This window comes from Papio anubis, chromosome 18 (genome assembly GCF_008728515.1).
Source record: "Papio anubis isolate 15944 chromosome 18, Panubis1.0, whole genome shotgun sequence".
In the NCBI taxonomy this organism is placed as follows: Eukaryota; Metazoa; Chordata; class Mammalia; order Primates; family Cercopithecidae; genus Papio; species Papio anubis.
The window spans coordinates 31,105,705-31,131,665 of NC_044993.1; the positions used below are offsets into that span (position 1 = coordinate 31,105,705).

The 25,961-nt window shown below is 51.8% G+C and overlaps 1 protein-coding gene across 6 annotated transcripts; it reads left to right on the forward strand.

The window, feature by feature from the left end:
- Positions 1-203: 203 nt before the first annotated feature.
- On the forward strand, positions 204-25,395 carry SLC38A7 (solute carrier family 38 member 7). 6 transcript variants are annotated; one of them, XM_009196569.3, is made up of 12 exons: positions 204-937; positions 1,553-1,680; positions 5,386-5,770; positions 6,727-6,925; positions 7,138-7,279; positions 8,194-8,292; positions 9,573-9,630; positions 9,865-9,979; positions 14,274-14,421; positions 15,265-15,464; positions 16,446-16,500; positions 23,060-25,395. In XM_009196569.3, the coding sequence occupies exons 3-12, from the start codon at positions 5,501-5,503 to the stop codon at positions 23,160-23,162; spliced, it is 1,389 nt and encodes a 462-aa protein (XP_009194833.2). In that variant the 5' UTR covers positions 204-937; positions 1,553-1,680; positions 5,386-5,500; the 3' UTR covers positions 23,163-25,395. The 6 variants fall into 6 exon arrangements, with proteins under 6 accessions (XP_009194833.2, XP_009194832.2, XP_017808900.2 ...); XM_009196568.3 differs by having other exon boundaries at positions 863-937; positions 1,290-1,680; XM_017953411.3 differs by lacking the exon at positions 204-937 and adding an exon at positions 950-1,472.
- The last annotated feature ends 566 nt before the right edge of the window (positions 25,396-25,961 follow it).

Genomic DNA, 25,961 nt, shown 5'->3' on the forward strand with positions numbered 1-25,961 from the left:
AGGAGTTCGAGACCAACCTGGCCAACATGGCGAAACCCCATCTCTACTAAAAATACAAAAATTAGCTGGGCGTCGTGGTGTGCACCAGTAAGTCCCAGCTACTCGGGAGGCTGAGGCAGGAGAATCACTTGAACCCAGGAGGCGGAGGTTACAGTGACCAGAGATTGTGCCGCTGCACTCTAGCCTGGGAGACAGAGTGAGACTCTGTCTCAAAAAATAAATAAATAAATAAATAAGATATGACTTGGGTTTCTAAGGATTCCCAGCGTGTCCTCATCGGTTGGACCTCTGATGCATGAAGAGGTAGGTGCAGTGGAGAGCATATCCACAAAACAGAAATGAGGCTATTGGGATGCCGGAGATTACATGACAACTTATGAGTGACACACAACCAAGAACAGAACCGGGACTGGATGCCCGTTTCTTCATTCAACAAGTATTTACTGAGCACCTACAAACCCTCAAAAACTGTTCTAGGACCTAAATCCTGGGGTCATAGTCATGCCCCCAGCCCACTCTCTTGCGGGAAAGACCATGGCTCAAGGTCGCCCACATTACTGGTTAAAAAACACTCCAGTGCTCTGGCCGTGTCCTTGCGGACAGAGACCGGGAGGATAATGAGGCCAAATAGCTTTGGCCCACCGCCCCGGGACTGGCAAAGACGCCAGACCTCCTAACGCTCTTCCTTGGAAGAAGGAGCAGTGCTTGATTTGGTCAAGAGGCCAACACTAACAGTAAGAGGATAAACACGAGCTGGCTGGACGCGAGGCTGGCTCAGGGCAATGCTGTTGGGCTGAGGATTCAGGGAGCTGGTGTGGTCCAAGAGTCACACTTGCGGAAACTACAACTCCCAGCGTGTCCCGCGGCCGCCCAAGCGGGCGTCATGTGATCCATGCTCACGTGTCTCCGCAGCCGGCTCGGGAAAGAATCCCCAAAGGTAAGTGGCCGGAGACAGGCTCTGGAGGGTGGAAGTGTTAGATCCCCGAGGTCTCTGGAGCCCCTCAGCCCCCGCCACCGCGGCAGTGCTCAGGCCCTTTCCCTGCAGAGGTCCGGATCCCGGCGTCCTCGCCCCACGCCCGTCCCTCGGTTGGCCGGCTCTGCCGCGCCTTAGCCCAGCCAGCGGGTCTCCACCCAGTCCTAGGCCGGAATCGAGTCCCGGAGCTCCTCCCCAGTTTACCCCACAGTAGCCCACCCGCCTCACTCCAGGCCTGGGAATCGCCCCGCCCCGGCCTCCTGGCCCGGGTGCGCCCTGGCTCACCTCACAAAGCAGCCCACCCTTTCTATTTCAGGGCTCCAACCCCAGGCTGGACTGGGAGCACACTCCAGTTGGGATCTGAGGGGCCTACATCTCTGGCCTGAGCATGTGGGCATCAGGCTTCTATTCTGGCTCTGCCACCTACCCACTGTGACCTTAGTCTAACCTCTCCCTCCTGGGCCTGTTTTCCTGTCTGACCTGAGGCTCCAGTCCATGGGTAAGAGTGAGAGCCGCTCAGTCTCCTCCAGCTCTGCTAAAGCCAGCGCAGAAGTAGCCCAAACTCTTCTCTGCTGACAGCAAATTGTAGGCAAAGTCTTGAGAAAGAAGAAATTGGGGCCAGAAAGGGAAGTGAGGAGAACCAGATCCCAGACCTTTGGAGAGAAGGAGCAAACCCCCTCTGGCACAGCCCATCAGGGAGAAAGCAGGTAAGGTGCAAAGGTGGACTGAGTAATTTGCCAGTGAGCATTGGGGGTGCCCAGAGATCTTGAACCAAGGCAGAGAATCCGCAAGATATGAGACCCCCAGCTTCTGAGTTCCATGAGGACCCCAGCCTGTGCTCTCATGTGGGTGGCAGGAGAGGCTGGCAGATGGTGCAGGACTTGGGCAGGGCTGCCAAAGGGAAACATTTTGGTTGGAGAGTCAGGAAGCCGCACCAAGCCTTGTGACCTTGGACGAGTCACTCTGTAGACCTCTGTGTCTGACATGAGCAGCAGGGAGGAGGTGGTCACAGCTCTGGCAGCACTCACTTTGCAGGGTTCCTTCTCTAACTGCACGGGAAGCCTGGGAGTCCCAAGACTCTGCCTCTACTGCTCACTGCTTTGATTTTGCTGAGTTGCTGGCTGGGTGACAGGATGTGTAAGAGGAAGAAGCCCTGTGACATCTGACAGATCTTTCTGGGTTTAGAGCCAGCAGAGGGATGTTTCCTCTGGTGCCATGGTTCCATGCTTGATGACAGATGGCTGGGAGCACATGAATTTTCCCCCTTTCCCTCTCATGAGTGGATGGTCCCCAGCTTTGTTTGTCCATCATCAGGAGGAGCGATGGGAGGTAGCCCAAGTGGTTTTGTTAACCATTTTAAACCCCCAGTGGGCTGAAGGCATCAGAGAGGATGGTCCAATGGTTAGGGCAGTCATTATGGCTGAATCTGCTCAGTTCCCTTTTCTTCCCTCTGGGCTGTAAAGACTAAACCAGGCCAGGGGCTGTGGCTCAAGCCTATAATCCCAGCACTTTGGGAGGCCAAGGCAGCAGGATTGCTTGAGCACAGGAGTTCAAGACCAGCCTGGGCAACATAGTGAGACCTCCTCATGTCTACAGAAAATTTAAACACAACCGGCATGGGGGGCTTGTCACATGGGAGAAGTCACATGGGAGAAGAGTTGAGAATTGGCCTGAATTTTGAAGGGCCAATTTTGTTCCCCACAGGAACAAAAAATGTGAAAGGTTGGCCAGGCACGGTGGCTCACTCCTGTAATCCTAGCACTTTGGGAGGCCGAGGCAGGGGGATCACAAGGTCAGGAGTTCGAGACCAGCCTGGCCAACATGGCAAAACCCCATCTCTACTAAAAATACAAAAATTAGCCAGGCATGGTGGCAGGCACTGGTAATCCCAGCTACTCAGGAGGCTGAGGCAGGAAAATCTCTTGAACCCGGGAGGTAGGGGTTGCAGTGAGCTGAGATCGTGTCATTGCACTCCAGCCTGGGCAGCAAGAGCAAGACTCCATCTCAAAAAAAAAAAAAAAAATTAAAAAGTTAGCTGGCTGTGGTGGCACACACCTGTAGTCCCTGGTACTCAGGAAGTCGAGGTGGGAGGATTGCTTAAGCCTGGGAGATTGAGGTTGCAGTGAGCTCTGATTGTGCCACTGCACTCCAGCCTGAGCAACAGATTGAGACCCTGTCTCTAAATAAATAAAGACTAAACCAGAGAGGGAGTAGAGACTGAAATGGAGTTTTGTATGAGTACCCTGAAATCGGGACTCAGGAATGAGGAGACTGTAGGAGGGGTCTTTGGCAGATTTTGCCAGCCTGGGTGGTAACCAGCTAAGAGTAGCCTCTGGGGAAGACTGCCCTGGCTCCTCCCTGCCCCCTTAGTCCCTGCCCTTGTAATCTGGGCTTCTTCCTGCTCTTTCTCCCATTAGCTATCCCAGGGCCTCTGTGCCCATTGTTACCTGGCCAATAGCACCAGGCTCTGGTTTGGGTTTTTTTGTTGTTTGTTTGTTTGGAGACAGAGTCTTACTCTGTCGCCCAGACTGGAGTGCAGTGGCATGATCTGGGCTCACTACAACCTCCGTCTCCCGATTTCAGGCCATTCTCCTGCCTTAGCCTCCTGTGTAGCTGGGACTACAGGGGCAAACCACCGCACCTGGCTAATTTTTGTATTTTTAGCAGAGATGGAGTTTCACCATGTTGGCCAGGCTGGTCTCAAACTCCTGACCTCAGGTGATCTGCCCACCTTGGCCTCCCAAAGTGCTGGGATTCCAGACGTGAGCCACCACACCCGGCCCAGGCTCTGGTTTTGATCGGTGTTCTGCTCTTAGCTTGCTTAGGGCTGGAGAGTCTCAGGCATGGTTGGTAGTGGGCAACATGGGAAGGGGCATCTGCAGAAATAACAGCAGCAGTGACCATTTATTGAGTGTTAAACCCTTACTGATATTAACACACGCCCCACAGGAACATATGATGTAAAGGCTTAGAGGGGCGAGGTGACTTGCCCAGGGTCACACAGATAGGCAGCGGAGGAGTCAGCATTCTGAAGGCAGAGCCTACTCGGAGACCCAGATCACAGCCCTGTCCAGGGCTGCTCTTGATCTGGGGGTGGACTTGATTCTTTAGGACCATCATTTCTCTGTGAGTCTCAGGCTATGAGCTGACCCTTGAGAACACTGAAGGTCTTTTTTCAGGGCTGGGCTTCTCAGAGCCTCAGAAGATTCTTGGAAGAAAAAAAAACTGCATCTCAACAGTGTTTAGCCAGAGAGCAAAGAGAATCAGTCAGGTGATAAGCCTGTTATCTGAGTTCCGCCACACCCAGGGTACCGTCTTGGACTCAGGAGTGGGGCAGATACAAACGGATGGATGCCCTGTGGTCAGACAGACCTGGGTTTGAATCTCAGCTCCACCACTGACCACTGTATGACTCAGGGGAGAGTGGTTGTCCCTTCTGGGATTCAGCTTCCTCTTTGGTAAAATGGTGACTGTCATGTCTACCTTTTAGGGCTGCATTGAGGATTGAATGAGAAAGCATTCCATAGCTGCAGCAATAGTGGTTTATAGTAATAAACAGCACTGCATGTTGAGCACCGATCATTGTAATCTAGCCCAGGAGAGCAAGCCTAATGGCCAGTGAGATGCTAGCACATGAGAGAGTACTGAGAAGAAACCAACTTGAGTGGTGCTGGGCCCCTACATGGCACCAAGAAGAGCTCAGTGAGTGACCCAGGAAATGGGGAAGAAATAGGACCTAAAAGGGTGGCTGGCAAAGGAGTTGGGAGCATTCCAAGCATGGGATGAATCATTGTTTTCCTGAAGATGCAGACATGACAGGCATGGGGGATTGTCACATGAGAGGAGTTGAGAATTGGCCTGAATTTCAAAGGTCCTCTAAAGTCACAGAATTTAGACTCTGGGCCACCGGGAGGCATGCTGGACTGTAATATGTTGAATTTCAGTTCTTGGCGAGGGGTCCTTTTGGGACCCTGTGGTGTGAAAACAGGCTGGAAGCCAGGCAGATCTGGATGCAAATCCTGCTGTGCAACTTGCTAATATATGACCCTGGGTCAGTGATGGGATCTCTCCAAACCTTTTGACAAGACTGTCCTAAGGATTGAATGAGATAAAGTATATCCATGACACACCTGCCCGACATGGGGCCTCTCTCTAGTGCTGATGTGTTAGTACCCACTTTATGTTGACATCTAACTGGCCCAATGAGTCTGTATGCCTGAAACAAGCATGATTTACACCTGATCTGTTTCTGTGTCTGTCTCCCCATACTCTGGCACCCAGTGCACTGTCTGCACAGAGGCATACCTGGGTTTGGATCCTACCCATGTGATCTTGGGCAAGTTATTTCACCTTTTTGTTCCCCAGTTCCCCCATCTTAGGATAACAGTAGTGCTTGCCTTTGTCCCATCTAGGTTGAGAAGAGTCCTAGGCTAACAGCCCCAAACAGGTGGGTGTTGCTCAGCTGCCTGGGGCATGTGGTTGTAAGGCAGAACCCACAGACCTTGCAGGAAGAAGGCTCTTGGGGCCATGGCCCAGGCCAGCATCAACAGTGACTACAGTGAGTGGGGCTTGAGCACGGATGCCGGGGAGCGGGCCCGGCTGCTTCAGAGTCCCTGTGTGGACACAGCCCCCAAGAGTGAGTGGGAAGCCTCTCCTGGGGGTCCAGACAGAGGCACCACTTCCACACTTGGGGCCGTCTTCATCGTCGTCAACGCGTGCCTGGGCGCAGGACTACTCAACTTCCCAGCAGCCTTCAGCACTGCGGGGGGCGTGGCAGCAGGCATCGCACTGCAGATGGTGAGTGCACTGGCCGGGAGGGCAGAGGTGCAGTTCAGGCGGGCACTTTGCCTCAAAAGGGAGGCTTTGAGTCAGGAATGGCCAGTAAGTGATACAGCACTGCTCTCCCCTCCCTCACATGTGGCAGACATGACTAATCTATTCTAGTATTCTTTCTTCTGAGGCTTCAAAAGCCTTCCAACAATCAGAGAAATTTGAACATCAATTACATCTCTAATTTTTTAGGCAAAACATTGATTTTGTGGTATGTTTACAAAGAGGGCCCTTATCTTTTAGAACTACACACTGAAATATTTATGGATGAAATGATATGATAGCTTTATATTGGCTTCACAATAAATGCAGAGTGGGAGGGAAAGGGAATGATGAAACAGGTTGGCCATGCATTGATCATTTTTGAAGCTGAGTGATGGATACATGCCAGTTCTTTTTACTATTCTCTTTACCTTTTTTTTTTTTTTGAGATGGTGTCTTGCTTTTTCACCCAGACTGGAGTGCAGTGGCCTGATCTCAGCTTACTGTAGCCTCCGCCTTCCAATTTCAAGTGATTCTCCTGCCTCAGCCTCCCAAGTCGCTGGCATTACAGGCACCCACCACCATGCCCAGCTAATTTTTGTATTTTTAGTAGAGACAGGGTTTCACCATGTTGGCCAGGCTGGTCTCAAACTCCTGACTTCAAGTGATCCTCCTGCCTCAGCCTCCCAAAGTGCTGGGATTACAGGCATGAGTCATCACATCTGGCCTATTCTCTTTACTTTTGTATGTTTGCAATTTTTCACAAAACTTTGTTTTTAAAGAAAATCTCAACTCAGCATCGTCTAGCAGTCTCTTAAAATTGCCCTTGGGAGATTTGGCAAGCTTGCTTTGGGCACTGGCCCAGTAAATGCGAGGCGAGCCCAGGGCGCCCTCTGCTGCCAGGCCTGTCCCACAAGCTCTTGTTCTGCCTCTGCCTGCAGGGTATGCTGGTTTTCATCATCAGCGGCCTTGTCATCCTGGCCTACTGCTCCCAGGCCAGCAATGAGAGGACCTACCAGGAGGTGGTGTGGGCTGTGTGTGGCAAGCTGACAGGTGTGCTGTGTGAAGTGGCCATCGCTGTCTACACCTTTGGCACCTGCATCGCCTTCCTAATCATCATTGGTGACCAGCAGGACAAGAGTGAGCTTCCCCCTCAGTCCCTACCCCATCTCTTCTTATCAGCCCTGCGGGGGAGGGAAAAGGTGCTCAACACCTTTCCAGGACTTACCTGGGCCCAGCATTCATCTGGGAATCCTCCCTCCAGGCAGAGGGAAGTCCTGGGACCCAGCGGAGCAGGAGGGCCACACCCCGTGATGGCCTGGCTTGACATTCCCTCCTTCCTCCCTGTGCAGTTATAGCTGTGATGGCAAAAGAGCCGGAGGGGGCCAGCGGCCCTTGGTACACAGACCGCAAGTTCACCATCAGCCTCACTGCCTTCCTCTTCATCCTGCCCCTCTCCATTCCCAGGGAGATCGGCTTCCAGAAATATGCCAGGTATGGAGGCCCCAGCCCCGGTCAGACAGAAGCTGTGATCCTGGGCAGCTGTAGACCCAAGGGCTCCTGGGGAACCCTGCTCCTCCATGCCACCTTACCTTAGGGAGCAAGAGTAGGCAAAGCAGGGCAGACTGGGGCTTGCAGGGTTTCAGATAAGACTATCCTTTTCTGTCTCCATCACAGAAAAGGATGCATCCGTGAGAGATTCAGTTCTAAGTGTCCTTTTGCATCCATGAGAAATTCAGTTCTAAGTGTCCTTGTCAAAGAAAGAACAGGTGGTATCTGGATGGTGAAGGCGGCCTCCTGGCTTTCCCTGGGAGGAAGGGATTTGGGTCTTTGAGATTGTCAGCCTGGCAGCATCTTACCTGCAGCTTGGCATGAAGGAAGGAAACTGGTTTCCTGTCTCAGCATCTGAAAGGCTGTGGGATTCTAGGCTTCCCCGTCCGTAAGTGCAGGGGCCATGCTCCACTCTCTCCAAGGCTCCCATAAATGTTGACACAAAAGTGTTTGTACTCTCAACCCCCTTACCTCTGGCATCTCGTAGTTCTCAAAGGCCAGGCTCAGAGGATGGGCTGCCCACAACCCCTGCCCAGGCTGGGCTGCTCTGATTCAAGTCCCAGGTGTGCTTTGGAGCCCTGCTCTCTGCATTGTCTCTGAGCCATGGAGCTGAACCAGCACTTCCCAATGGCCAGAGATGATGATCGGGTCCCCTCTTGGCTGTCCAGCTCCCTCCTAGCTGTGGCAGGTTTCTCTGAAACTACTTCTCAGGCATTTCCTGAGTCTTTGCTTGGCATAGTTCCTGGTTCATTCAGTGGACACTTGTGGTCACTAGAGCTGAAGGTGGATGTCCCTAGGGGTGGAATCAGATAAGAGGCAGCTGGGGATGAGGACACTTAGTCTCTCCTTCCCGGCAGCTTCCTGAGCGTCGTGGGTACCTGGTACGTCACAGCCATCGTTATCATCAAGTACATCTGGCCAGATAAAGAGATGACCCCAGGGGACATCCTGACCAGGTGAGGGTGAGGGCCCTAGGAGACATGGGGAAGAAGCCACCACTTGGGCCCCAGCAGGTGCTGGGTCAGGAACCAGAAGGCCACACAGGTGCTTTTTCTCAAGGCTCGTGAGCTCATCAGGGCTGACTTGGTCATTGTAGGAAGGAGAAAAGAGCCCCTGATCTCATGTTACTGGAGAGAAGAGCAAGAATCAGAGACAGGAGACACCTTGCCACCCACATCCAACAGATGAACAGTGTGAGGCTAGGCCTTGGGTTGTGGAGGAACCTGAGGGTGGAATTGCCCATGTTTCCAGCATGTGCTTATCTGTAATTTATATATCTTTGAGGGTGAATTTATTATTTAAAAAAAACCAAAAAAACAAAAAACAGGGCCAGGCGCGGTGGCTCACGCCTGTAATCCCAGCACTTTGGGAGGCCAAGGCAGGTGGATCATGAGGTCAGGAGATTGAGACCATCCTGCCTAACATGGTGAAACTCCGTCTCTACTAAAAAAATACAAAATATTAGCCGGGTGTGGTGGCGGGCGCCTGTAGTCCCAGCTACTCAGGAGGCTGAGGCAGGAGAATGGCTCGAACCTAGGAGGCAGAAATTGCAGTGAGCCGAGATCGTGCCACTGCACTCCAGCCTGAGCGACAGAGCGAGACTCCGTCTCAAAAAAAAAAAAAAAAATTAGGCCGGGCATGGTGGCTCACGGCTGTAATCCCAGCACTTTGGAAGGCCGAGGCGGGCGGATCAGGCGGTCAGGAGATCGAGACCATCCTGGCTAACACGGTGAAACCCCGTCTCTACTAAAAATACAAAAAATTAACCGGGCGTGGTGGCGGGCGCCTGTAGTCCCAGCTACTCGGGAGGCTGAGGCAGGAGAATGGCGTGAACCCGGGAGGTGGTGCTTGCAGTGAGCTGAGATCGTGCCACTGCACTACAGCCTGGGTGACCGAGTGAGACTCCGTCTCAAAAACAAAACAAAACAAAACAAAAAACAAAACAAAAATTTCCTTTTTTTGAGAGAAACAAACCAGTGAAGCAAAATCCCCAGTCCAGGAGCCAGGAATTCTGGATTTTGGTCCTAGGGGTCTTTTCGGAGCCTCCAGGCCCCCTCCCAGCAGGGCCTGGGACAGAGGGATGCCTCTTCTCCCTGGTCCCAGACTTCCGTGGGTTGAACCTATAGAATGCCAGTTGCTGGAGACCATGGTAGGCTGAATGAAGAGTGAGGGTGTGGGGTGGGTTGGTGGCTCCGAGGAGTTCCCAGGTGGCAGCACCTTGTGTGTTTGTTCACAGGCCGGCTTCCTGGATGGCTGTGTTCAATGCCATGCCCACCATCTGCTTCGGATTTCAGGTGCCAGTGCCAGTTGCAAGGTCCCTGCTGTCCCCTTAGGTCACCCCACCCCAGGTTGGAACCCAGGAAGAAGGAGGAACCCAGGCAGGATGGAGGAAATCCTGGGGGGAAGGACGGAGCAGGGGCCTCAGGACTTGCCCCTTGTCCCTGGGGTCTTTGTTCCCAAGGTACCTTCCTCTGGAAACTGGGGGTGAGGTCATTTCCCCACCATGACCGTGCCCTTCGCCTGGACAGTGCCACGTCAGCAGTGTGCCCGTCTTCAACAGCATGCAGCGGCCTGAAGTGAAGACCTGGGGTGGAGTGGTGACAGCTGCCATGGTCATAGCCCTCGCTGTCTACATGGGGACAGGTAAGTGCTCCCCCCTAGACCTGGGACTGGAGTGCTCTCACTTCCACAGGTGTCTGCAGGTCCTGGGGCCTAGCATGACTTGTACAGGCACTGGCTTGAACTTGGCCTGCCTGGGGCCTCCTCCTGCCAAGATGAGAGTGGCGTATTCATCCATTCATTCACCAGTTCTAAGTTGGTGCCTAGGAAGTGCCAGGAACTGTTCTCAGTGTGGGGGATGCCATGGAGAGAGATAGAGCTGGTCTTGCCCTCATGGAGTTGACATTCTTGTTGGAGAGACAGTCATGCAGGAGTAACTAGGGAATCAGTAAGAATTCCGGATGGTGGCGAGCATCCTGATGACAGTGAAATCGGGGAGGTGTATTTTGTTTTGTTCTATTTTGTTGTGTTTTGAGAAAGGGTCTCAGAAACTGTCACCCAGGCTGGAGTGCAGTGGCATGATCATAGCTCACTGTAACCTCAACCTGCCGAGTTCAAGTGATCCTCCTGTCTCAGCCTCCAGAGTAGCTGGGACTACAGCCATGTGCCACCATGCCCAGCTAATTTTTTGTTTTGTTTTGTTTTGTTTTGTTTTAGCAGAGACAAGGTCTCACTCTGTTCCCCAGACTAGTCTTGAATTCCTGGGCTCAAGCAATTCTTCTGCCTCGGCCTCCCAAAGTACTGGGGTTACGGGCGTGAGCCACCAACCCAGCCTAAAATGGGGAAGGTATGAATGGGACTGGATGGGTGGCTTTGGGAGTGGTTCATAGAAAGTTCTTCTCAGAGGAGGCCCAAATGATGAGAAAGAGCCAGAAGAGTGGCCGGGCGCGGTGGCTCAAGCCTGTAATCCCAGCACTTTGGGAGGCCGAGACGGGCGGATCACGAGGTCAGGAGATCGAGACCATCCTGGCGAACACGGTGAAACCCCGTCTCTACTAAAAAATACAAAAAACTAGCCGGGCGAGGCGGCGGGCGCCTGTAGTCCCAGCTACTCGGGAGGCTGAGGCAGGAGAATGGCGTAAACTCGGGGGGGCGGAGCTTGCAGTGAGCTGAGATCCGGCCACTGCACTCCAGCCCGGGCGACAGAGCCAGACTCCGTCTCAAAAAAAAAAAAAAAAAAAAAGAAAGAGCCAGAAGAGGAGGGGCTGGGGGAGAACGGTTCTAGACAGAGGAACCACAAAACACCAAATCACTGAGGCAGGGCCAGGAAGAAGGTCTGCGTGGCTGGGGTGGTGTGTGATGGGGGCAGGTGACAGGCAGTGAGGCCAGACAGGCACTGGCAGCCAGATCCTGTTGGGCCTTGAGGGCTTCTGGGAGTCAGAGAGGAAGCGTTTTAAGCAGGGGGGTGGTTCGGGGAAAGACGGCTCTGGCTGCAGTGTGGAGAGTGGTTGGGATGAGGGAGCAAGTCTAGGAAACCCCGGAAGAAGGATCCCCTGAGTTCTTTCCATGGATGGACAATAGGAGCTGCCTGGGCCAGTACTGTTCTAGCCTCTGAATACACAGCCAGGAATAAGAGAGGCAAATAGCCAAATCCCTGTTCTCCTGGGGCTCATATTCTGACTGGGGAGACAGAAAATAAGCCTGTGAAAAAAATTAATTTTTTTTTATTGTTTACTTAAAGACCAGTGTAATAATACAGTTTAAAAAAAAAAAAATTAGGAAGAGATGAGGCTGATCACTGTGGTTCACACCTATAATATCAGCTATGGGAGGCCAAGATGGGAGGTTCTCTTGAGCCCAGGAGGTCAAGACAGGCCAGACAACATGGTGAAACTCCATCTCTACAAAAAAATTAAAAAATTAGCCAGGTGTGGTGACATGCACCTGTGGACCCAGCTACTTGGAGGCTGAGGTGGGAGGATCGCTTGAGCCTATGAGATAAAGGCTGTAGAGACCCATGATCATGCCGCTACACTCCAACCTGGGCAACAGAGCGAGACCCTGTCTCTAAAAAAGAGATAGAGAGAAATGAGTGTTAGGGGACAGGCACAGTGATTCATACCTATAATCCCAACACTTGGAAAAGCTGAGATGAGAGAACCGCTTGAGGCCAGGAGTTCAAGACCAGCCTCGGCAACATAGTGAGACTCATCTCTACAAAAATTAAAGAATTAGCCAGGCATTGGCCAGGCACGGTGGCTCACTCCTGTAATCCCAGCACTTTGAGAGGCCAAGGTGGGCGAATCACTTGAGACCAGGAGTTCAAGACCAGCCTGTCCCAACATGGCAAAACCCTGTCTCTACTAAAATTACAAAAATAAACTAGGCGTGGTGGCAGGTGCCTGTAAGCCCAGCTACTCAGGAGGCTAAGGCATGAGAATCGCTTGAACGTGGGAGGCAGAGGTTGCAGTAAGCCAAGTTCACGCCACTGTACTCTAGCCTGGGGGATAGAGTGAGACTCTGTCTTCAAAAAAAAAAAAAAAATTTAGCCGGGCGTGGTGGCATGTGTCTGTGCCTGTAGTCCCAGCGACTTGGGAGGCCAAGTCGGGAGGCACTTGAGCCTAAGAATTCAAGGCTACTATGGAACTATGATTGTACCACTTCACTCCAGCCTGAGTGACAGAGCAAGGTCCTGTCTTTAAAAAAAAAAAAACGGCCAGGCACCGTGGCTCACACCTGTAATCCCAGCACTTTGGGAAGCCAAGGTAGGCAGATCACATTAGGTCAGGAGTTCAAGACCAGCCTAGCCAACATGGGGAAACCCCATCTCTACTAAAATTACAAAAATTAGGGCCAGGCACAGTGGCTCACGCCTGTAATCCCAGCACTTTGGGAGGCTGAGGCGGGCAGATCACAAGGTCAGGAGTTCGAGACCAGCCTAGCCAACATGGCGAAACCCCATCTCTACTAAAAATACAAAAATTAGCCAGGCGTGGTGGCGGGCGCCTGTAATCCCAGCTACTTGGGAGGCTGAGGCAGGAGAATCACTTGAAACCGGAAGGCAGAGGTTGCAGTGAGCCGAAATCACACCACTGCACTCCAGCCTGGGCGAAAGAGCGAAACTCCATCTCAAAAAAAAAAAAAAAACTAGCCAGGCGTTGGCGGCAAGTGCCTGTAACCCCAGCTGCTCAGGAGGCTGAGGCATGAGAACCCAGGAGGCCAGACTGGGCACGACAGAGCAAGACTCTGTCTCAAAAAAAAAAAAAAAAAGAGCCAGGCATGGTGGCGTGCACATGCTGTAATCCCAGCTGCTCAGGAGGCTGAGGCGGGAGAATCACTTGAACCTAGAAAGTGGAGGTTGCAGTGAGCCGAGATCATGCCACTGCGCTCCAGCCTGGGCAACAAGAGCGAAACTCCATCTCAAAAAAAAAAAAAGAAAGAAAAAAGAAAAAAGGCCAGGTGTGGTGGCTCATGCCTGTAATCTCAGCACTTTGGGAGGCTGAGGCAGGTGAATCACAAGGTCAGGAGTTCAAGACCAGCCTGGTTTATATGGTGAAACCCCATCTCTACTAAAAATACAAAAATTAGCCAGGCGTGGTGGCGAGTGCCTGTAGTCCCAGCTACTTGGGAGGCTGAAGCAGGAGAATTGTTTGAACCTGGGAGGCCGAGGTTGCAGTGAGCCGAGATTGCACCACTGCACTCCAGCCTGGGCCACAAAGGAAGACTGTTTCAAAAAAAAAAAAAAAAAAAAGGCTGGGCGTGGTGGCTCACACTTTGGGAGGGTGAGGTAGGAGGATTGCTTGAGCCCAGGAGTTTGAGACCAGACTGGGCAACATAGCACAACCCCATCTCTACAAAAAAATTAACTGGATGTGGTGGCATCTGCCTGTAGTCCTAGCTACTTGGGAGGCTCAGGTGGGAGAATCACTTGAGCTGAGGAGGTCAAGGCTGCGGTGAGCCATGATCACACTACTGCACTCTAGTCTGGGTAACAGAGCAAGACTGTCTCAAACAAGAAAAGAAAAATAGGACAGGGTGATGTGAGAGAGTACCTGGGGTGGGGGTCATTGTATCATGGTAGCTGGACTGGCAGGAAGCATTCTCTGAGGAAGGACATCTAAACTGAAACCCGCATGATGAGGAGATGGCATCTGAAGCTCTGCCAGACAGAACGGTCAGTGCCGAGGCGCTGAGGTGGGAATGTGCTGGGCAAGTTTAAGCTCACAAAGCTGGGGGCTAGAGGGCTTCCAGTGATGGGGGATATGAGAAGTCAGGGAGGGAGGCATCTGATCAGAGCCCCATCTCCCACTCTGAGCCTCCGTCTAAGTGTCCAGAGCTGCTACAGCAGCCTCCCAGCTGATGTTGTCCCTAGGCGGAGTGCACAGTCCACCCCACTACCCTCCCACGGTTGCCCTGACCCAGCTGTTCCGGCCCCCAGGCATCTGTGGCTTCCTGACCTTTGGAGCTGCTGTGGATCCTGACGTGCTCCTGTCCTACCCCTCGGAGGACATGGCTGTGGCCGTTGCCCGAGCCTTCATCATCCTGAGCGTGCTCACCTCCTACCCTATCCTGCACTTCTGTGGGCGGTGAGCCCCCTTCCACTCCCCAGGGCCCCTCCGAGACCCTGTGAGCCCTTCCAGCATGGTCCTTTGGCCTTGTGTGGACCCCATCCTGTAGAAGGAGAAACTGAAGCCTGTAGGAAAGGGTCAGTGCCTAGGATGGGTCCCTACGTATCCCAAGACAGGTCTCAGAAGCGCCCTTTGTCCTGGGGTCACCAGAACATTCCGTGAGTCCTGTAAGAATATCCAGGGCATGGCACGGTGGCTCATGTCTCTAATCCCAGCACTTTTGGAGGCTGAGGCAGAAGGATCACTTGAGCCCAGGAGTTCAAGACCACCTGGGCAACCTAGTGAGACCCCCATCTCTACACAAAATAAAATAAATAGCCAGGTGTGGTGGCATGCACCTGTGGTCCCAGCTACTCAGCCACTTGGGAGGCTGAGGCAGAAGGATGGCTGGAGCCCAGGAGTTCAAGGCTGCAGTGAGCCAAGATTGCACCACCACACTCCAGCCTGGGCGAGAGAGCCAGACCCTGTCTCAGAAAAAAACAAAAGAATCTCTATGCAGATCCTTTCCCGAGCTTTCACGTGGACACCCTGCCCTTTGCATATCCCAGACAGTTCCTTTTAAGGAAAAAACTATATCAGTTTCCATGTGATGTAAAGCAAAGTGCTAAACTCTCCACATTCACCATCTCTAGTCCCCGTAGTAAACAGAGTGCTGGTGGCCCATTTTACAGAAGAGGAAAGTGAGGCTCAGGAATGGGGCTTTCCCTGCCGTCTACCCAATTAGGAGTCTGGCTCCTGTGAGCTAGAGGTGGGAGGCTGCTAGCAGCAGGAGCACCTCTAAGCCCCTCTCCATGTGGGCAGGGCGGTGGTGGAAGGCCTGTGGCTGCGCTACCAGGGGGTGCCAGTGGAGGAGGACGTGGGACGGGAGCGGCGGCGGCGAGTGCTGCAGACGCTGGTCTGGTTCCTGCTCACCCTGCTGCTGGCGTTCTTCATCCCTGACATCGGCAAGGTGATCTCAGTCATTGGAGGCCTGGCCGCCTGCTTCATCTTCGTCTTCCCAGGTGCGGACCCCTGGCACCCCATCACAGCCCCACAGCACAGACTCCCAGGGCCTCCCTAGCCTCTGCTCCCTACTTAATCCAAACATGCAGGAGAGAGTAACCACCGTCACTGACTAATCACCCGCCCTCTGTGATAGCCCCTGTCCAAGCATTATCTCCTGGAAAGAAGGTGTAGTTGTGATCTCCAGTTTACCTGGAAAGAAGGTGTAGTTGTGATCTCCAGTTTACCTGGAAAGAAGGTGTAGTTGTGATCTCCAGTTTACCTGGAAAGAAGGTGTAGTTGTGATCTCCAGTTTACTGATGGCACGTGGGGCTCAGAAAGGGTCACAGACTTGCCTAGAGCTTAACAAACTCGACTAGTAACAAACCTTTTCCATCCCACACTGTCTGGGTTCAGAGTCTGTTCTCTTAGCCATTCATTTAGGTGTCTGCTGCTCCCTGACTGAGGGATCTATCTGGCTGGTTCAGCCCATTACAGCCCAGAGGGCAGCAGGGTCTGGGGGTGGCACCCTGACACAGACATCAGAGGACCTGGGTTCCAGACACAGATCTACCACCAGATCCCTGGAGAAGTGTCCTGTTGGCCCAGCCATGAGTTCTACCCTTACCCAACTTGTCTTTATCCAGGAAGCCACCCTCAAAGCCCCAGCTACTGTGCTTGGAGCAGGGGAGCCAGATCTGCTCGGAAATGTACTGGGAAGACCCCTGGGTTTGGGCCACCACTGAGTCACCATTGAGTGCTGTCCCTTTAGCTCTGAGTCTAGCATGCTGCCCAAGGGATCTTATCAGATGCTGGCCTGTCGTGGGACAGCAGATGCCAGACGTCCCCAGGTGGATGTGGCATGGGGGCAGAGATGGAATTTCTAGAAGAGTAAACATGGGCCTTTCTCCATCCAGCACTGCTTCTTGGGAAAGGGGAAGGTTAGGAGGGAGGGAGCCCTCTCCCCTCACGAATGCTCAGGGCCACTTCTTCTCTTCTAGGGCTGTGCCTCATTCAAGCCAAACTCTCCGAGATGGAAGAGGTCAAACCAGCCAGGTAAAGCAGGGCCCAGTCCTTGATCCTCTCAGGGAGGCACTGGATTGGAACATGGCTTTGTGGGGGCCTTAAAACAGATAGGAGTCAGAGGCTTGTGTACTTAGAAATCATGGGTTTGGTTTTGTTTTGTTTTTGAGACGGAGTCTCGCCCTGTCGCCCAGGCTGGAGTGCAGTGGCACAGTCTCGGCTCACTGCAAGCTCCGCCTCCCAGGTTCATGCCATTCTCCTGCCTCAGCCTCCCGAGTAGCTGGGACTACAGATGCCCGCCACCACACCGAGCTAATTTTTGTATTTTTAGTAGAGATAAGATTTCACCATGTTGGCCAGGCTGGTCTCGAACTCCTGACCTTAGGTGATCCTCTTTCCTTGGCCTCCCAAAGTGCTGGCATTACAGGTGTGAGCCACCACACCCAGCTGGGGTTTTTGGTTTTTTTTTTTAATACTTTTAAAAATTGGGTAGTGTGCTAGTTGTTAACAATTTGAACATTAATAAAGGGCTTAATAGAAAAAGATGGAAGTCCCTCTTCCCCCACAACCCACTCGCCCCCACATCCCTTCTCCTGAGATAGCTCCATGTTACCAGTACGGTCTATGTCCTTCTCAACCACTTGTGTACATGTGTGCATGTCTGTGTACACATAGCTATGCAGATGTATACACAGTTGCAGGGCATTTGTTTTGTTTTATGAAAAATGATTTCAGCCTGGTGCAGTGGCTCACACCTGTAATCCCAACACTCTGGGAGGCCAAGGCAGGTGGATCACCTGAGGTCAGGAGTTCGAGACCAGGCTGGCCAATGTGGTGAAACCACGTCTCTACTAAAAATACAAAAAAAATTACCTGCGCATAGTGGTGGCCACCTGTAGTCCCAGCTACTCGGGAGGCTGAGGCAGGAGAATCGCTTGAACCTGGGAGGAGGAGGTTGCGGTGAACCAAGATCGCACCATTGCACTCTAGCCTGGTGACAAAGTGAACCTCTATCTCAAAAAAAAAAAAAATGATTTCAGGTTCAGGTTTCGCTTTCCTGTTCTAGTCCCTTTGTTCCAGTTTCTAGTCAGATCTCCACCCCTTACAGTCCCATACCACGTTCAAACAGGTTTTGTTAAAGCTCTTATCCCACCTTTCTCAGCCTATACCCCCACTGCCTCAGACCCAGACCCCGCCTCCCCAGCTCCTATAATTTGTCCCACAGCCTCTCTAATGATCCCCTGCTCTTCAGCAGGACCTGGCGCCTGGGCTTCTCTCAGCCCTTTCTGGCTATCAGCTTTTTCCAGCCTCCTCTTCCATATCACTGCACTAACCAATGCCAGTCCACACCAATCTGCATTTTCTGGACTTAAAATTAGTATTGTATAGACAGCAGTTAATTCTCTTACCTTCCCAATGCTTTCTTTTTTTCCCTCTTGTGTAGGGGGTGAGCTCAGGGACCCCCCCCAGCCCCAATCTAGTAGTGGAACAGTAGTTACTGATTGAAGTAACTGACATGTTTATTTTTGTTGTTGTTGTTGTTTTGTTTGTTTGTTTTTAAGTTGGAGTTTTGCTCTTTTTGCCCAGGCTGGAGTGCAATGGTGCGATCTCAGGTCACCAACCTCCTCCTCCTAGGTTCAAGTGATTTTCCTGCCTCGGCCTCCCGAGTAGCTGAGATTACAGGCACGCACCACCACACCCGGCTAATTTTGTATTTTTATTTTTATTTTTATTTTTTTATTTATTTATTTTTTTTTTTTTTTGTTGAGACGGAGTCTCGCTCTGTCGCCCAGGCTAGAGTGCAGTGGCCGGATCTCAGCTCACTGCAAGCTCCGCCTCCCGGGTTTACGCCATTCTCCTGCCTCAGCCTCCCGAGTAGCTGGGATTACAGGTGCCTGCCACCTCACCCGGCTAGTTTTTTGTATTTTTTAGTAGAGACGGGGTTTCACCGGGTTAGCCAGGATGGTCTCGATCTCCTGACCTTGTGATCCACCCGTCTCGGCCTCCCAAAGTGCTGGGATTACAGGCTTGAGCCACCGCGCCCGGCCTTTATTTTTATTTTTATTTTTATTTTTGAGACAGAGTCTCGTTCTGTCGTCCAGGCTGGAATGCAGTGGTGTGATCTTGGCTCACTGCAACCTCCACCTCCTGGGTTCAAGTGATTCTCCTTCCTCAGCCTCCCGAGTACCTGGAACTACAGGCACACGCCACCACGCCCAACTAATTTTTTTTGTATTTTTAGTAGACACGGGATTTCACCATATTGGTCAGCCGGTCTTGAATGCCTGACCTCATGATCTGCCTGCCTTGGCCTCCCAAAGTGCTGGGATTACAGGTGTGAGCCACTGTGCCCAGCTTAATTTTGTATTTTTAGTAGTGATGCGGTTTCACCATGTTGGCCAGGCTAGTCTTGAACTCCTGACCTCAGGTGATCCGCCTGCCTCAGCCTCCCAAAGTGCTGGGATTACAGGCTTGAGCCACCACGCCTGGCCACTGACGTTCGTTTTTACCATAAAAAATATTTAAAGGCCTTAGGAGGAGTATTGCCCCCCGAAATCATTTGAAGACAGATCTCAGGTCCCATTTGTTTATTTTGTTCAGGTAGTTTGTTTAAAACCTCTGGACAGCTCGAAGGCCAGAAAAAAAAAAAAAAAAAAAAGATGTTTTGATCTTCAAAGGCCATATGCAAAAACAAGGACTGAGCTCCCCCTCAACACTGTTTTTCTTTATGACACAGGCTCTTACTATGTTGCATAGGCTGACCTTGCACTCCTGAATTCAAGTGTTCCTCCTGCCTCAGCCTCCTAAAGTGCTGGGATTACAAGCCTGAGCCGCAGCATCTGGTCTGCCACTTGCTTTTTTTCACTCAACTGCATCAGCATAAGAAGATCTGCTGCTTAAAATTTTTATTTATTTATTTATTTTAAGAAAGATTGAATGATGAAGTCTTGGAAGACAAAAAAATTAAAAATCACAAAAAAATTTTGTCCCAACCCTGTGGCTCACACCTGTAATCCCAGCATTTTGGGAGGCCGAGGCGGGTGGATCACTTGAAGACAGGAGTTCAAAACCAGTCTGACCAACATGGGGAAACCACGTGTCTGCTAAAATTACAAAATTAGCCATGCGTGGTGGTGCATGCCTACAATCCCTGCTACTTGGGAGGCTGAAGCAGGAGAATCGCTTGAAGCCGGAAGGCGGAGGTTGCAGTGAGCTGAGATCATGCCATTGCACTCCAGCCTAGGCAACAAGAGTGAAACTCCATCTCAAAAAAAAAAATTTTTTAGAGACAGGGTCTTGCTCTGTCACCCAGGCTAGAGTGCAGTGGTGCAGTCATAGCTCACTGCAGCCTCAACCCCTGGGTTCCAGTGATCCTTCCACCTCAGCCTTCCAAGTAGCTGCGACTACAGGCATGCATCACTACACCCAGCTACTTATTTTATTTTTTGTAGAGGCAGCGTTTGTTTTGTTTTGTTTTTGAGATAGAGTCTTGCTTTGTTGCTCAGGCTGGAGTGCTAGAGTGTAGTGGCATGATCTTGGTTCACTACAACATCTGTCTCCTGGGCTCAAGCAATTCTCCTGCCTCAGCCTCCTGGGTAGCTGGGATTACAGGCACCCACCACCACGCCCGGCTAATTTTTTATATTTTTAGTAGAGACGGGGTTTCACCATGTTGGCCAGGCTAGTCTCGAACTTCTGACCTCAGGTGATCCTCCCAAAGTGGCCTCCCAAAGTGCTGGGATTACAGGCATGAGCCACCGAGCCCAGCCAAGACAGTGTGTTACTTTGTTGCCCAGGCCGGTCTTGAACTCCGTGGCTTCATGAGATCACCTGCATCGGCCTCCCAAAGTTCTGAAATTACAGGTGTGAGCCACCACTCCTGGCCATGCTTTTTCCTTTTTTAAATGGCTGTAGAATATACTCTTGTATGAAACTGTCCTGAATGTGATACTCTTATACTTCTTGGTACATATGTTCAAGGATTTGGGTAGATCAGTTCTTAGATGGAAACTGTGAGGTCATAAACCACGTTCATTTTACTTTGGCACATGGGTTCATATTATCCTCCAAAAAAGCAGTGCTAGTTAGAGTCCCAGCAGCAGTGAATGGGAGTCCCCGTTTCCTCACACCCCTGCCGGCACTGGATAGTACAACCTTTCTAAGTTTTGCTAGACAGAGGGACAAAAAACACATTGTTTTCATGTACACATTTCCCTGAATAGTAGAAAGCTTGAGAACAGGTGCATGCTTTTAAAAAACTTGTTACATAAAAGGGCCAGGCGTGGTGGCTCACGCCTGTAATCTCAGCAGGCAGGTCGCATGAGGTCAGGAGTTCGAGACCAGCCTGGCCAACATGTAGAAACCCCGTCTCTACTAAAAATACAAAAATTAGCCAGGCATGGTGGCACATGCCTGTAATCCCAGCTACTCGGGAGGCTGAGGCAGGAGAATTGCTTGAACCCAGGAGTTGGATGTTGCAGTGAGCCGAGCTTGCACCACTACACTCCAGCCTGGGTGACAGAGCGAGACTCCGTCTCAACAACAACAACAAAAAAAATGTATTACATAACAATACTTGTTCATTGTAAAAAACTTTGTTTGTTCATTGTAAAAATACAAACATGTCGGCTGGGCGCAGTAGCTCACGCCTGTAATCCCAGCACTTCGGGAGGCCAAGATGGGCCAATCACCTGAGGTCAGGAGTTCGAGACCAGCCTAACCAACATGGTGAAACCCCATCTCTACTAAAAATACAAAATTAGCCGGACATGGTAGCACATGCCTGTAATCCCAGTGACTTGGGAGACTGAGGCAGAAGAATTGCTTGAACCCAGGAGGTGGAGGTTGCAGTGAGCCAAGATCACGCCATTGCACTCCAGCCTGGGCAACAAGAGGGAAACTCCATCCCCCCCAAAAAAATACAAACATGTCTAAAGAAAAAAAAAAATCAGCCGGGAACAGTGGCTCACGCCTGTAATCCCAGCACTTTGGGAGGCCAAGACAGGCAAATCACCTGAGGTCAGGAGTTCGAGACCAGCCTGGCCAACATGGCAAAACCCTGTCTCTACTAAAAATACAAAAATTACCTGGGTGTGGTGGCGGATTCCTGTAGTCCCAGCTCGGAAGGCTGAGGCAGGAGAATTGCTTGAACCTCAGAGGCGGAGATTGCAGTAAGTGGAGATCGCGCCACTGCACTCCAGCCTGGGCAACAGAGCAAAACTCCATCTCAAAAAAAAAAAAGAAGAAGAAAAAAAATCACTCTTTTTTTTTTTTGAGGTGGGGTTTCACTTGTTGCCCAGGCTGAAGTGCAGTGGTGCAATCTCTGCTCACTGCAACAACCTCCGCCTCCCAGGTTCAAGTGATTCTCCTGCCTCAGCCTCCTAAGCAGCTGGGATTACAGGCGCTCACCACCACACCCAGCTAATTTTTCTTCTTTTTTTTTTTTGAGATGGCGTCTCACTCTGTCGCCCAGCCTGGAGTGCAATGGCAAGATCTCAGCTCACTATAACCTCCACCTCCCAGGTTCAAGCAATTCTCCTGCCTTAGCCTCCCAAGTAGCTGGGATTACAGGCATGTGCCACCACACCCAGCTAATTTTTTGGGTTTGTTGTTGTTGTTTTGAGATGGAATCTCGCTCTGTCACCCAGGCTGGAGTGCAGTGGCACGATCGGCTCACCGCAACCTCCACCTCCTGGGATCAAGCGATTCTTGTGCCTCAGCATCCAGGGTACCTGGGACTACAGGTGTGCGCCACCACAGCTGGCTAATTTTTGTATTTTTGGTAGAGACAGGGTTTCACCATATTGGCTAGGCTGGTCTCAAACTCCTGATCTCAGGTGATCCACCCACCTTGGCCTCCCAAAGTTCTGTGATTACAGGCGTGAGCCACCACAGCCAGCCATTTTTTTTTTTTTTTTTTTTTTGAGTAGAAACAGGGTTTCACCACGTTGGTCAGGCTAGTCTCAAACTCCTGACCTCAGGTGATCGATCCACCTGCCTCGGCCTCCCAAAGTGCTGGGATTGCAGACATGAGCCACGGCAGCCGGCCTAATTTTTCTATTTTTAGTAGAGATGGGGTTTTGCCATCTTGCCCGGGCTGGTCTCGAACTCCTGACCTCATTGGAGAAGGGTGATCCACCCACCTTGGCCTCCCAAAGTGCTGGGATTACAGGCATGAGCCACCGCACCTGACCGGAAATCACCCTTTATTTCAATTCCGTTTTATCCCTGTTGCTGTTATTGGTACATACATTTGCAGATGTCTACTTTTTGTTTCCTTTTTTAATGAAATAGACCACATTCCATGTGACCTGCTTTTTTCTGAACATCTTTCCATCAGGATGCCTACATTCGAATCCTGGCATGATGTGACCAATCAGTTACTCCCATTAGATCTTGGTCTTCTTACCTATGGACTAGGGACAATACACCTGGCCCCACACTACCTTCATATTGAAGTCTTTGGGAAATAGGAAGTGTTCTACCAACACGAGAAGTGGGATAATTACAGTAATTAACAGTTATATATATTGAAGTCTGCAGCCACGGGATGGGATGACTGATCAGACCTCTCTCACCCTCTGTTCTATAGCTGGTGGGTGCTGGTCAGCTACGGAGTCCTCTTGGTCACCCTGGGAGCCTTCATCTTCGGCCAGACCACAGCCAATGCCATCTTTGTGGATCTCTTGGCATAACCACTGCCTCCCAGGGAACACAAGGCCTTTGCCATTGGTCGCAGGAACCCATCTCTTAGAGCTATGGGGCCATTGTTAGTCCATGATCATTCCAACTGGTGGGATGACATCCGGACATCCTCTTCCAGGGACTGGGGCAAACTCAGGCCCCACACCTCTGGACAGCTCAAACCCAGTCCTCTTCCTGCTCCCCGGTGCTGGCAGTGCTGTGGATGTTGGCAGGAAGTCTCACATCATAGAGGAACCTTCCTCCTCTCCCAGTTCTCAACTTCTCCATGCCTGGAATCCATGGGTGAAGAGAGTCGGTAGATCTCATAAGAAAGAATCCAGTCTGACTTCCTGACTTCCCTCTGGAGAATGACTATGGACAGAAGGCCACCATCCTCCACAGAGCACTCTATCCTGAGTAGGGGCTGTGCTCATTACCCCAGGCCAGTGGTAGCTTCCTCAGGAGCCTGGTCATTTCCAAAGGTAGCACTGAAGTCATACAAATGCATAGTCAGGTAGATTCAGGCCTTGCCCACATCTTCCTGGGCAACCCCCACCATGAACCTGTCAGCCTCTTTCCCATAGCTAATGGACATTTCCCAGGCCTTGAGGGGCCTCACCGTGTCTCTTTCACCAAACCTGATGGTCCAGGCTGGGCATCTCTCCTCCTCCATCCCCAGACATCACCAGGTCTATTGTTTACAAACGGTGCCAGCCCGGCTCTGAAGCCAAGGGCCGCCCCGTGCCATGGTGCTGTGAGTATTCCTCTGTTAGCTTTCCCCATAAGGTTGGGGGATATCTGCTTTTCTGTCTGAGGTGGGCCTCTCTTTTCAGAGGCCCCAGGGTGGGTGATGGAGAAGGCTGGGAACATTTCAGACCCTCTGTGTGGGCTGGGCTGATCAGAATCAGGGTGTACCTCCCCGACACCTTTTTCAGTGATGTTTTCTCTTCTCCCTGCCTCTCCTCTGCCTCCTCCCCCGCCAGCCCTAGCCGGACTACCCAGAGACAAAAAAAAATAGGCAGGGCCGGGTGCGGTGGCTCACGCCTGTAATCCCAGCACTTTGGGAGGCCAAGGCGGGCAGATGACTTGAGGTCAGGAGTTCGAGACCAGCCTGGCCAACATGGCGAAACCCCTTCCCTACTAAAAATACAAAAAATTAGCCGGGCATGGTGGCGGGCACCTGTAATCCCAGCTACTACTACACTCAAACCCAGGAGGCAGAGATTGCAGTGAGCTGAGATCGTGCCATTGCACTCCAGCTTGGGCAACAAGAGTGAAACTTCGTCTCAAAAAAACAAAAACAAAAAGGCAGCTGGGTTGTCACTGATGGGCAGCATTTGAGCCTGCCACACTGGCCTGGAAGTTTCCCTTCCAGTCTGGATTTTGTCTGCTCCTTCCCACTCACCCCATCACCTCTTCACCTCCCATCCCATTTCACTGTATAGCTCAGTCTCTCCCACGCACATAATTGGGGGCAGAGGGGGGCTCTCTTATCAGCCTCTTCAGCAACACATGTCCATCAGGCCTGGCCTCAGTGGCCAGCCACATTGATGTCACATTGGAATTGTTACCCCAGGCAGGGTGAAGAGATAGGCTGTCTCCCACCCCCCTCCCCACTATATTCTTGTTTTGACCACCTCAGCCCCTCAGCTACCCCCTCTCACTTTGGCCAATCCCAGGCACCAATCAGGCTTCCTCCTCCACCTGGAGCCCCTAGCGTTTCCTTGGCCCCTCTTCCCCAAAACCTCTGTACAGGGTATGAGAGGGACCTCCTGCCCAACCACCCACCACTCAGGGCAGTCCGATCTAAGAAGCAGAAGCTGGTTGGAGGCTGGCCGGGCTTCTGTCCAGTCTCCAGATGGATAAACTGCCTTTTCTCACATCCCTTCTTGGTGCCTGATCTCTGCCCACGGGGCCAGACCCACGGTACTGTTTTCTGTCAGTCTCCGGCACAGCACCAAGCTCTGCCAGCACCAGTCCCTGACAGGGTTAGGAGGACAGCCTGGTCAGCAGGGCTGCAGTCCCCCAGTGCCGTGTTTCAGGGGTTGAGGGATGTAAGTGGAGTCATTGCACAGAGACAGACTAGTCAGGAGAAGGAGCTGGAATCTGGCCTCTTGGCCTAACCTCAGGAGCCCCCTCCCATCCTCTCCCCACTCTCCCTGTCGGGGTACTTCACTGTTTATTTTCTATTTGTGTATAATCAGGAAAGGGAAGATGGTTAATAAAAGGGATTTGTGCTGCTGAGCTGTGTCCCCTGTGTCTGGTTCAGGGGACAGAGTCTGTGCCACTGCCAGGAGGAGGAAGGGCTGGGGTAGGAGGTGTAGATGGCACGTCACTGTCTCTGACCCCTGTCTCCGGAATGGCACCACCATGCTCCCTCTACCAAGCAGGGACCTGCAAGTGGCTCTTGCCACCCCTGCTTTCTTCCACATTCTACCTGTCCTTCTCCAATGACTTAGGAATGTATCGCAGTCTCCAGTCCTGCGACCTCTGCCTTCACTCAAGCCCTCACTGTGTCTTTCCTGTGCCTTTGTGGTCTCAGACTCTCTCCCTGACTTCAGATCTTGGCAAGAGCTTCAAACTCCTGAGTATCCACCCCCATCTTTTCAGAGGCCTGTGTTGAGCAGGTCCCAGCTGTCTTGATTTTGGAGCCACCAGTCACCATGCTCAGTGCTGGCAAGAAAACCAGCAAAGGTGGTCTGGGTGTGGTGGCTCATGCCTGTAATCCTAGCACTTTGGGAGAACAGGGTGGGGAGATCACCTGAGGTCAGAAGTTCAAGACCAGTCTGGCCAACATGGTGAAACCGTGT

Bases quoted from the DNA above. Each gene is read 5' to 3' on its own strand.
- SLC38A7 (XM_009196569.3), top strand. From the start codon at position 5,501: ATGGCCCAGGCCAGCATCAACAGTGACTACAGTGAGTGGGGCTTGAGC. The intron at 7,280-8,193 runs GTATGGAGGCCC...CCTTCCCGGCAG, and splicing joins GGCTTCCAGAAATATGCCAG to CTTCCTGAGCGTCGTGGGTA. The intron at 15,465-16,445 runs GTGCGGACCCCT...CTTCTCTTCTAG, and splicing joins CTTCATCTTCGTCTTCCCAG to GGCTGTGCCTCATTCAAGCC.